Raw genomic sequence first — 11,668 nt, 5'->3', positions numbered from 1 at the left:
ATAAGTAGAATTAAAATTGCTAGATCATACAATAGATGTGTGTTTAACTCTATGAAGAACTCCCAGAAAGGTTTCCAAAGTGACTGGAAAATCATCATACAGCAATATCACAACACAGTTTAAAAGTGGTGAGGGAGGATTTGGCAGAAATGACAAATTTGATAATCGTTTCTTCCAGATGACGTTTCTTCTTCTTCTTCTTCTGCTTCCAAATCTTCAGAAAGATGTGTTGAGATGGCCGTGGTGACACCAAGAGGCACTCCAGCCTATTCAAGCCTGACAGCAGAGCCATAGGGACAGATAACCAGGGCATCCCACCCAAGTCTTAGAATCACAAACCCTAAGTTGGAATCAATCTGTGATATGCTGGAGCCAGGTAGGGTTGTTAAATTCACAAGAATCCTGAAAGCCAGTTGATAAATACAGCCATTACTAAAAATTAAAATACATTAACTTACAATTAAATAAATTATATCAAAAACAAAGTGAATAAATATTCAAAACTCATCACTTCCTAATTATTTTATAACGTTTTACTATTAACTGTGCTCTTGAGGTCAATTTTATTGCTGTGATCAATTTTATTGCTGATGGGTCTGGCCTCTTCCTCTCTATGCCCTCAGTCTCTCCAATGGTCCAAAGCCCCTCCAAGATAGCACAGTGCTTAGGCTCTGCTGGGCCAGAAGCAAGGAAGACAACCTGCCTCCCGAGTCTGACCCTGGCCCAATCCCTTCCCTGTTCCCACCCTCCCCTATTGCACATTGAATCCTATAGCCTGGAACAGCAGTGAGGAAAATTGGTGTGTAAACGGATTTGAGACCAGGAGCCAGAAAGACCGAGTCATCCAGCCCCACCCCATACTGAGGCCACAGTTAAATCTGGAAAAGCAGGGGGGCCTGGTCCCAAACTCTGGCTCAGATTATGCAACAGTACAGATGGTTCAGCTCCCATGTGCACCCACCCTCTCAGATTCCAGGTCCTGAAGTTATTTGTATCTAATGTATTTTTTATTTTATTTTATTTATTTTTTGGTGACTGACCAGTAGGAAGATCCCAACCCATGACCTTAGTGTTATGGTGCTGTACTCTAACCAACTAGGCTAACCAGCCAGCCCCTCTAATGTATTTTTTAATTGTCATAAAATACACATAACATAAAACTTACCATCTTAGCCATTTTTAAGTGTACCGTTCAGTGGCATTAAGTACATTCGCATTATTGTGCTACCATGATCACCATCCATCCACAAAGCTCTTTTTGTCTTGCAAAACTGAAATTCTGTACCTATTAAACAAGAACTTACCATTCTTCATTCCTCCCAGTCCCTGGTAACCACCATTCTGCTTTGTGTCTCTGTGAATTTGGCTATTCTAGGTACCTCATATAAGCAGAATCATACAGTATTTGTCCTTTTGTGACTGGCTTATTTCACTTAGCACAATGTCTTCAAGGTTCATCCATATTGTAACAGGTGTCAGAGTTTCCTCCTTTTTAAAAACTGAAGGATATTCTATTGCACACATGTACACCACATGGTGTACATTGCTGAATCAAGCAATTGGAATTGCTGAATCAAGTGATAATTCTATTTTCAATTTTAAGGAGCTGCTATACTGTTTTCCATAGCATCTGCATCATTGTACATTCTCATCAACAGTGCACAAGAGTTCCAATTTCTACACATCCTCACCAACACTTTGCTGTTGTTGTTTGTTTTTGTTGTTATTTAGCTTTTATTTTATAGTCATAAACTTAACTCTGCAACTCAGCTAGACTTGTAGGGGTATAAGGAAAATATGGAACTCAATGAACTGCATCAGGAGCACAAAGATAACAGGATATTGCGAGCAGATGGAGTGGAAGGGTACTCACATAAGCTACAGAAGGAATAGTCTGATGGTTAAGATAAAACAAGCCAAATTTATTAGACTTGTTCACAGTTAGCAATGGTTATCTGTTACTTTCTTGCTGGCCTTACGATTCCTGGGTCCAAAGCACTCCATGGCTTCCACAATATTCATGCCCTGTTTCACCTTGCCAAAGACCACATGCTTGTTGCATCCAACCACTCAGTCTTGGCAGTGCAGGTGAAAAACTGGGAACTATTTGTGCTGGGTCCAGCATTTGCCTTGGCAAGATGCCAGGACCTGTATGCTTCAGGATGAAGTTCTCATCATCAAATTTCTCCCAGTAGATGGACTTGCTGCCAGTGCCATTATGGTGTGTGAAGACACCACCGTGGCACATAAACCCTGGGATAATTCTGTGAAAGCAGGTACCCATGTAACCAAATCATTTCTCTCCCCGTGCTCAGAGCATGAAAGTTTTCTGCTGCCTTTGGAACTTTGTATGCAAACAGCTTGAAGGAGATGTGGCCCAAGGGCTTGCTATCAACAGAAATGTCGAACACAATGGGGTTGACTGTGGCTGGCAGTGGGAAGCTTGGGGTGTTGGTGGCGTCTGCAAAGCAGCCTGTTTTTGTTTTTGTTTTTTTTATAGTAGCCATCCTAATGGGTATGAAGTGTGATGTCTATTGTATTTGTATGGTGGAAATACTATACGCTGGCATGCTACTTGGCATCTCTTCCCAATCCTGTATTCAGTGATGTCTCACTGGTGATTTAAAATTGGCCACGGTGAGAACATTTACCCATTGGAAATAGGCAAATGTTACGAGTCATGACTTTATCCCAGGAGTGCTTGTTATTAAACACTTACCAGCACATCACTGAAACAGAGGCCAAGGACGTGGGAAGCAAGGTCAGGGGATCCCTCCCACTCCTGTTGTGCCTGTGACTCTCTTCACAGTCTAAGCTGCTGTGTCACTAGAAACTATTGCTTGCACTTTCCATACATCCCTGCATTTCTGTGGCCTCGATTTTACTGGGGTTTGTCACAGGCCATTTTCAATGGCTTTGTAGAAGTGCAGTCAACTCTATCAAGGCCTAAGTGAAAGAACAGAGAAATCCATTAGGTTTACAAGTCAGTGCCATATTAAATATTTATTACTTACATTCAAAGAAATTAATATTTTATTTGTAAATAAATAAAGAAAATTAAAAAAACATTAGATACCAATATTTTAAGGACTCTGACAAAGTGGAAGGTAAATTGCAGAGTCAATAAAATTGAAGGGCCTGCCCCGTGGCTCACTCGGGAGAGTGTGGCACTGGTAGCTCCAAGGCTGCGGGTTTGGATCCTATATAAGGATGGCCAGTACGCTCACTGGCTGAGCATGGTGCAGACCACACCGTACCGAGGGTTGCCATCCCCTTACCGGTCAAAAAAAAAAAAGAAAAAAAAAAAGAATAAAATTGAAAACAGCCATTAGCACAGTATAGTGTTTATAGAGATTAAAAGAAAAAAATGCAAAAACAATGTAGCAAAGTTGGGTGGAGGTGGGAGTTTGGAAGCTTAAAATAGCCCTCATGTTAAATGAAACCCCTACTTGTTGCTACTTCAGGGGAAAGAAAGCCAATATTGCATTGGGATATATTAGTTATTATTGAATGAAGAGGTAAGACATCATTACACTAAATTTATTAGTCATACTTATAGTATTATACTCCAGTTTTGGTCACTATCCTCTTGAAGGAATGTACAGAGTGAAAACCTGGAGAGTTGCCAAAGAGGAAGAATAAGAATCACCAGAAGTTTTTAAAAATTCATTTGTGAAAAGCTACAAAAATTGTTTTTATTGAAACTGTCTTCAAGAAAATAAAAGGTGCTGAGAAAATGTTGTTTTGATGTTTTCTATGCAAAGGCAAGATTGAACATGGAGAAATATGCTTAGGTTTTTTTTCTTTGTTTGTTTTTAAGGAAATAGATTGGTTGGCAGTATCAGCAAAATACTATGATACTATGGCGCTGGCCGGTTAGCTCACTTGGGAGAGCGTGCTGCTGGTAACACTATGGTCACCGGTTCCGATCCCTGTACTGGCCAGCTGCCAAAAACATCAAGAACACAAATTAAAAAAAAAAAAAAAGAAAAGGTACACAGATATTAAAACTGGCTGATGAGAAAGATGGCCAGCGTTGACAGACCTGTAGAAACAGGCCATCAGGAGGCAGGGCTTCCTTAGGTTCTGTAGCTACCTCCACGTTCTAGTTCTAGGATTGTAACTGGAGACCTGGCACCCTGAGTCTTCCTCATAGCACTACTGTTGACGTCCCTGCGACTTGGGAGACATCTCAAACTTTGTTTCTGCCTTCATTTCCTTCAAAAACTTGTGGGTGATAAAAATGCTTTCTTACTTTTGAGAGGACACTCCCAGGGAACTTTATCTCAAGTATAAGAATCAAAAATACTCATCCCTTAGGCTAGTTTAAATCTCATTTGTTTTCATTCATTTACTTCATCATTTGCTTGTTTTTTTCTTCTAAAACACCTGTGGACCTTCCTTTTCCTCCTCATAACACCATCTCACCCTACTTGCTGCATCTTTACCCGTTGGGTTGCCAGGTCCTCATGGCTGAGGATGTACACTTCAAAGGACACGTTGTAGGCTTCACTGTACTTCCCTGTAGGTTCTGCTCTTGTGGTTCTGTGTTCTTGTGGAATTTCTGTTAGTAATCTAACTTCTTTAAGCCATAATTTTGATTCAATCCCTTTAAGTAGCTTAGGAGAAAAGTCTGTCCATTGTGGAGACCTAGACACGTTTATTCTCTTTCCTTTCAAAGAAGGCTGTAAAGCGTTTTTCATGAGAAAATGCTCCAACTGAAGGCTGAGATGCAACAGCCCTTAAAGAAGAAGGGACCTGCTGCGAGAGGCGTGAGTGAGCAGAAGACTCAGTCTGAGGAAGCAGGACTTGCCTCTGCGTCCTGCAGTGGGTAAGAAAACTCTTTGCTCAGAGACTTCCACTGTCAGATTTAAGTCATTGCTGTCATAGTGACTTTCAGGGCCTGCAACTAGGTATCTTAATTGTAGGTCTTCCTCTTAAGACCTTCCTGGAAATTCTTTGGAGAAAAGTACATAAAATTTTTATTACTAATGACAGTATGTTATTCAGAGCAATTTGGTTTTATTCTAACTAACAATGCATGTACAAGTGTACGATCTTTATGGGTACTTGAGCTGGAAATCTTTCAGTCGTGTGAGTGGTGTCTCTTTTCTGGATTGATGGGAACACATAGGAACAGCCTGTTACCTCAAATGTTTCTCTGGTGAATGCTGAACCACCGCAGCCTGAGGAGGAGGGTTTTTACAGAGTCCCCTTCATCTCCACTCCATTCTCTAAGGAAATTCATGTCCCTGGTTTCTTTTTGTTGTTGTTTTTTAACTTACATTATAATTAGGAGTCTTCTGCATTTGTAAATTTTTTAAAATGATTTTTCCAGCTTTACTTTTCTTTTTCCTTTTTTAACTTATTTTTTATTATTTTAATTTATCAATATACAATATAATATGTTTTCATGTCCCTCTACCAATTCATCCTTTTCTTCCCTCCCACTCCCCTCCAACAACATCATATCTGTTCACTTGTCTTAACAAAATCAAGGACTTGTTGTGATTGTTGTGTCTTCTTCTCCCCTCCCTTGTTCACTTGAATATTTACTCATTTTTTTTAGCTCCCACAAATAAGTGAGAACATGTGGTATTTCTCTTTCTGTGCCTGGCTTATTTCATTTAATATAATTTCTCTAAGTCCATCCATGTTGCTGCAAATGGTAGTATTTCATTTTTTTTTATAGTAGAGTAGTATTCCATTGTGTGATATACCACATTTTCCTTATCCATTCACCCGATGTTGGGCATTTAGGCTGGTTCCAACTCTTGGCTATTGTAAATAGCTCTGCAATAAACACGGGAGTACAGGTATCCCTTTGACATGATGATTTCCATTCCTCTGGGTATATTCCCAGCAGTGGAATGGCTGGGTCATGAGGTAGATCTATCTGCAATTGTTTGAGGAACCTCCATACCATTTTACATAAAGGCTGTACCATTTTGTAGTCCCACCAATGGTGTAGGAGGGTTCCTTTTTCTCTGCATCCTCACCAGCATTTGTCATTCTCAGTCTTTTGGATATCAGCCGTCCTAACTTGAGTGAGATGGTATCTCAAAGTGGTTTTGATTTGCATTTCCCGAATGCTGAGTGATGTTGAGCATTTTTTCATGTGTCTGTTGGCCATTCATATATCTTCCTTTGAGAAATACAGTTCCTATTCAGCTCCTTTACCCATTTTTTAATTGGGTTACTTGTTTTTTTTTGCTGTAAAGTTGAGTTCCTTATATATTCTGGTTATTAATCCTTTGTCAGATGTATATTTCGCAAATATTTTCTCCCACTCTGTTGGCTGTCTTTTTGCTCTGTTGTTTCTTTTTTTGTGCAGAAGCTTTTTAGTTTGATATAATCCCATTTGTTTATTTTTCCTCTGGTTGCCTGTGCATTTGGAGTTATATTCATAGAGTCTGTACCCAATCCTACTTTCTGGAGTGTTTCCCCTATGTTTTCTTTAAGAACTTTTATTGTTTCAGGATGTATATTTAATTCTTTAATCCATTTTGAGTTGATTTTGGTATATGGTGAGAGGTATGAGTCTAGTTTCATTCTCCTACATATGAATGTCCAATTTTCCCAACACCATTTACTGAAGAGGCAGTCTCTTCCCCAGAGTGTAGTCTTGGAGCCTTTGTCAAAGATCGATTGCTGTAGGTGCATTGGTTGATTTCTGGATTCTCTATTCTGTTTCCTTGGTCTGTGTGTCTGTTTTTATGCCAGTATTGTGCTATTTTGGTTACTATAGCTTTTTGATATAGTTTAAAGTCAGGTAGTGTTACGCCTCATGGCTTTACTTTTTTTCTCAGGATTGCTTTGGCTATTTGTGGTCTTTTGTTCTTCCATATGAATGTTAGGATTGTTTTTTCCAATTCCGAGAAAAAGTCATTGGAATTTCGATGGGGATTGCATGGAATCTGTAGATCACTTTGGGTAGTATGGACATTTTCACAATGTTAATTTTTCCAACCCAAGAGCTTCGGATATCTTTCCATCTTCTTATATCCTCTTCAATTTCTCTTAACAGTGGTTTGTAGTTCTCATTGTAGAGATTTTTCACATCCTTGGTTAAATTTATTCCTAGGTATTTCATTTTATTGGTGGCTATTATAAATGGGCTAGCTTTCTTGATTTCTTTTTCTGCCAGTTCATTGTTAGAATATAGAAATGCTACTGATTTTTGCATGTTGACTTTGTATCCTGCAACTTTGCTGAAATCATTTATTAACTCTGTTTTTTAGTAGAGCCTTTAGACTGTTCTATGTATAGGATCATGTCATCTGCAAACAGGGACAGTTTGACCTCATCTTTTCCAATCTGGATTTCCTTCTGTTCGCTCATTGCTCTGGCTAGTACTCCCAACACTATGTTGAATAGGAGTGGTGAGGTGGGCATCCTTGTCTTGTTCCTGTTCTTAAGGGAAAAGCTTTCAATTTTTCTCCATTCAGGATGATATCAGCAGTGGGTTGGTCATATATGGCTTTAATTGTGTTGAGATGCTTTCCTTCTATGCCCAATTTATACACAGTCTTTATCGTGAATGAATGTTGAATTTTGTCAAATGCTTTTTCAGCATCTATAGAGATGATCATATGGTTTTTGTGTTTGATTTTATTGATGTGGTGTATCACATTTATTGATTTGCATATGTTAAACCAACCTTGAATCCCTGGGATGAATCCCACTTGATCACAGTGCGTAATTTTATGTATATGTTGCTGTATTCTATTAGCTAGTATTTATTGAGGATTTTTTCATTTATATTCATCAATGATATTGGCCTGTAGTTTTCTTTTTTTGTTGTGTCTTTGTCTGGTTTTGGTATCAGGGTGATGTTTGCCTCATAGAATGAGTTTGGGAGGGTGGCCTCTGTTTCAATTTTTTGGGGACAGTTTGTAGAGAATTGGTAATAATTTTCCTTTAAAGGTTTGGTAGAATTCTGCAGTGAAGCATCTGGTCCTGGGCTTCACTTTGTTGGGAGACTGCTGATAACAGCTTCAATCTCTTTGATTGTTATTGGTCTGTTCAGATTTTCTGTCTTCTTGGCTCAGTATTGGTAGTTTGTGTGTGTCCAAAAATGTATCCATTTCCTCCTTGTTTATAGTAGTCTCTAATGATTCCTTGTATTTCTGAAGACCCTGGTTGTAATATCACTGTTTTCATTTCTAATTCTCTCTTCTTTTTTTAGTTAGCCTTGCTAAAGTTTTGTCAATTTTATTTATCTTTTCAAAAAACCAACTTTTTGTTTCATTGATCTGTTGTATCATTTTTTGGGTTTCTATGCCATTTAGTTCTGCTCTGATCTTAATTATTTCTTTCCATCCACTAACTTTGTGTTTGGATTATTCTTGTTTTTGTAGTTCTTTAAGATGAAGTGTTGTTTACTTTTCATCTTTCCATTTTTCTGAAGTAAGCATTTAATGCAATAAATTTCCCCCTTAGTACTACTTTTGCAGTATCCCATAGGTTTTGGTATGATGTGTTATTATTTTCATTATTTTCAATAAATTTTTTGATTTCCTGTTTAATTTCTTCTTGGACCCATATGTCTTGAGTAGAATGTTGTATAATTTCCATGTATTTGTATAGTTTCCAGAGTTTCATTTGTTATTGATTTCTAGTTTTAATTTGTTGTGGTCTGAAAAAATACATGAAATAATTCCAATTTTTTAAAATTTGGTGAGACTTGATTGTGACCTAACATGTGGTCTATCCTGGAGAATATTCCATGTGCTGAAGAGAAGAATGAATATTCTGACATCATTGGATGAAATGTTCTGTATATATCTGCCAGGTCCAATTGGTCTAAAGTGTTATTTAGGTCTTGTGTTTCTCTGTTGATTTTTTTCCTAGATGATCTATCCAATGTTGCGAGTGGGGTTTCAGATCCCCAACTGTTACAGTATTAGTGTCTATCTCTTTCTTTAAGTCTAATAGTGTTTGCTTTATAAATCTAGCTGCTCTGATGTGGGGTGCATAAATATTTATGATTGTTATGTCTTCTTATTGGATATATCCTTTTATCGTTATATAGTGGCCTTCTTTATCTTTTTTATGGTTTTTGTTTTAAAGTCTATTTTATCTGATACAAGAATAGCTACTCCAGCTCTTTTTTCATTTCTACTTGCATGGTATATCTTTTTCCATCCTTTCACTCTTAGTCTATGTGTGTCTTTACAGATGAGGTGAGTCTCTTGAAGGCAGCACATTGTTGGGTCCATCTTTTTAATCCAATCAGTCAGTCTGTGTCTTTTGGGTGGGAAATTCAAACCTTTTACATTAAGAGTTATTGTTGAAAGGTATTGATTTACTCCTGGCATTATAGTGATTTTTGTTTGGATGTTTTAAATATCTTTTGTTCCTTTTTTTCTGATTTACTGATTGTCTTCTATGTTTGTTGGTTTCTTGGAATAGTGGATAAACTTTTTTTTCTCTTTATCATTAACATTTTATTTTACTGGTGGGTTTTGTTCTGTCTTGAGTATTCATGGTAATGATGGTTGTTTTTCAGGTACCAGACCCAGTACTCCCTTGAGAATTTCTTGTAAGGCTTGTCGTGTGGTAGTGAACTCCCACAGTTTTTGCTTGTCTGGGAAATATACTATTTGTCCTTTGTTTTGGACTTTACCCTTGCTGGGTAAAGTATTGGCTGGCAATTTTTGTCTTTTAGTATTTTGAATACATCATCCCGTTCTCTTCTGACTTTTAGGGTTTCTGATGAAAAGTCTGATGTAAGTCTGATAGGGGTTCCCTTATAGGTGACTTGAAGCTTCTCTCTTGCAGCTTTTAAGATTCTCTCTTTGTCTTTGAGTTTTGCCAGTTTGACTATAACATGTCTTGGAGAGGACTTTTTTGGGTTGTATTGGGAGATCTTTGAGCTTCCTGTATCTGAAGATCTGTATCTCTCCCTATACTTGGGAAGTTTTCTGCTATTATTTCATTGAATATGTTTTCAGTTCCATTTCTTTTTTCCTTCCCCTCTGAAATACTCATGATTTGGATATTTGAGTGCTTGAGGTTGTCTGTTATCTCTCTTAGATTTTCTTCAAGTTTTAAAATTCTTTTTTCTTTCTTTTTTTTTTTTGTACACCTGTGTTATTTTGAATAAGCCATTTTCAAGGTCAGTTATTCTCTCTTCTGCTTGATCTAGCCTGCTGGTTAAGCTCTCTGTTGTGTTTTTATATCATTGAATGAATCCTTCAGCTCCACAAGCTCTGCTACATACTTTTTTAGGGCATTGATTTCTTTGGACATTTCCTCTTTCAGGTCCTGTATACTTTTTTTCATTTTATTGTGTTGTCTAACTGAGTCTTCCTGTATTTCATTTAGTTTCCTTAGGATTCTTGCTCAAAATTCCTTGTCAGTCATTTCAAGGACTTCCTGTTCTATAGGGTCTAGAACTTGAGAGTTATGATATACCTTTGGTGATGTTGTACTTTCTTGGTTTTTCATATTTCTAGTATCTCTCTGTTGGTGTATAGTCATTGTGGCTAAGGCTATTACAATCTATTTGCTCCATCCTGGTATCTGGAGCAATATCAGGGATTTTTGTTGATACTCAGTTGCCTGTTGTTGCCTCAGGTCCCAGGGGTCAGCAGCAGTTGGTGCCTCTCTCTGGGGTGGGGACTTGCCTGGTGGTGGCCTGGGGCTCCTGCACAAAAGGTGCCAGGACTCTGAGGCTCTGCTGCCTCAGGTCCTGGGGGTCGATGGTGGCTGGGGCCTTTCTCAGGGATGGGACTCAGCTGATGGTCATGTCCCTGATTTCTGTAATGGCAATTTTAATAAGGTCAATTTTTAAAACAGGCTTACAGAATTGCCAAATAATGGCTTGTTGGCTAGATTTGTCAGTCTGTCTTTAATGTCTATTTTCTTACAGCTTTTATTATAGTTTTTCTTATAGTTTTTTTCTTATAGTTTTCTTATAGCTTTTCTTTTCTTTCTTTCTTTCTTTTTTTTTTAGGCATTCAAATAATATTGGGTTAATCTGTATACATTTTCCCATAAGCAACACTTAACTGAAATACTAAGTCATTACTAACCTGCCTCGTGGTTGGGGCATGACTTTAGAGGTGATTCAGATTCCACTTCATGCTCCATTGGGTCACTGCCCAATATGTATCAGTTAAATTTTACTGTCCTAGTGAATAATGTTAGAGCTAAAATAACCTTAGAGTCATTTAGTCTCATTTCCTCATTTCAGAACTAAGAACACTCAGGCCTAAAGAGACAGCTACTTGATCAAAGTCACACAATAGCCTTTGGCAAAAGTAACATTAGAATCCTGGGCTTTCAATTCACAAAGCCTACACTACACCTATGTTATATATTTATTTTTCTTTTTAAAAACTTTTATTTTATTTTTAATTGACACATAATAATTGTACATATTTATGGGGTACAGTGTGATGTTTCAATATGCCATGACTACACTCACTTTATCAAAGACATTTAAAAGTTTTGTACTCTTGTGATCATTCCTTTTATAATAGACATTATTTTTTAGAGCAGTTTTAACTTCACAGCAAAATTGAGTGAAAGTACAGAGTTCTTGTATGCCCCCTGCCCCTACACATGAACAGCCTCCCCCACTATCAACATTCTGCACCAGAGTGGTACATTTATTACAATCAATGAACCTACATTGACACATCATTATCACCCAAAATTC

General features: G+C 37.8%; 1 protein-coding gene across 1 annotated transcript; it reads right to left on the bottom strand.

Annotated features, from left to right (window-relative positions):
- Positions 1–1,925: 1,925 nt before the first annotated feature.
- Positions 1,926–11,097, bottom strand: PPIAL4H (peptidylprolyl isomerase A like 4H). The gene is given in 6 exon segments (XM_063105826.1): positions 1,926–1,961; positions 1,963–2,058; positions 2,061–2,134; positions 2,137–2,305; positions 2,307–2,428; positions 11,040–11,097. Coding segments are annotated over 6 exon segments (555 nt in total).
- Positions 11,098–11,668: the final 571 nt, after the last annotated feature.

Source organism: Cynocephalus volans, chromosome 8, assembly GCF_027409185.1.
Source record: "Cynocephalus volans isolate mCynVol1 chromosome 8, mCynVol1.pri, whole genome shotgun sequence".
In the NCBI taxonomy this organism is placed as follows: domain Eukaryota; kingdom Metazoa; phylum Chordata; class Mammalia; order Dermoptera; family Cynocephalidae; genus Cynocephalus; species Cynocephalus volans.
The sequence above is the reverse complement of the archived record's forward strand: the minus strand, read 5'-3'. Positions and strand labels throughout refer to the sequence as shown.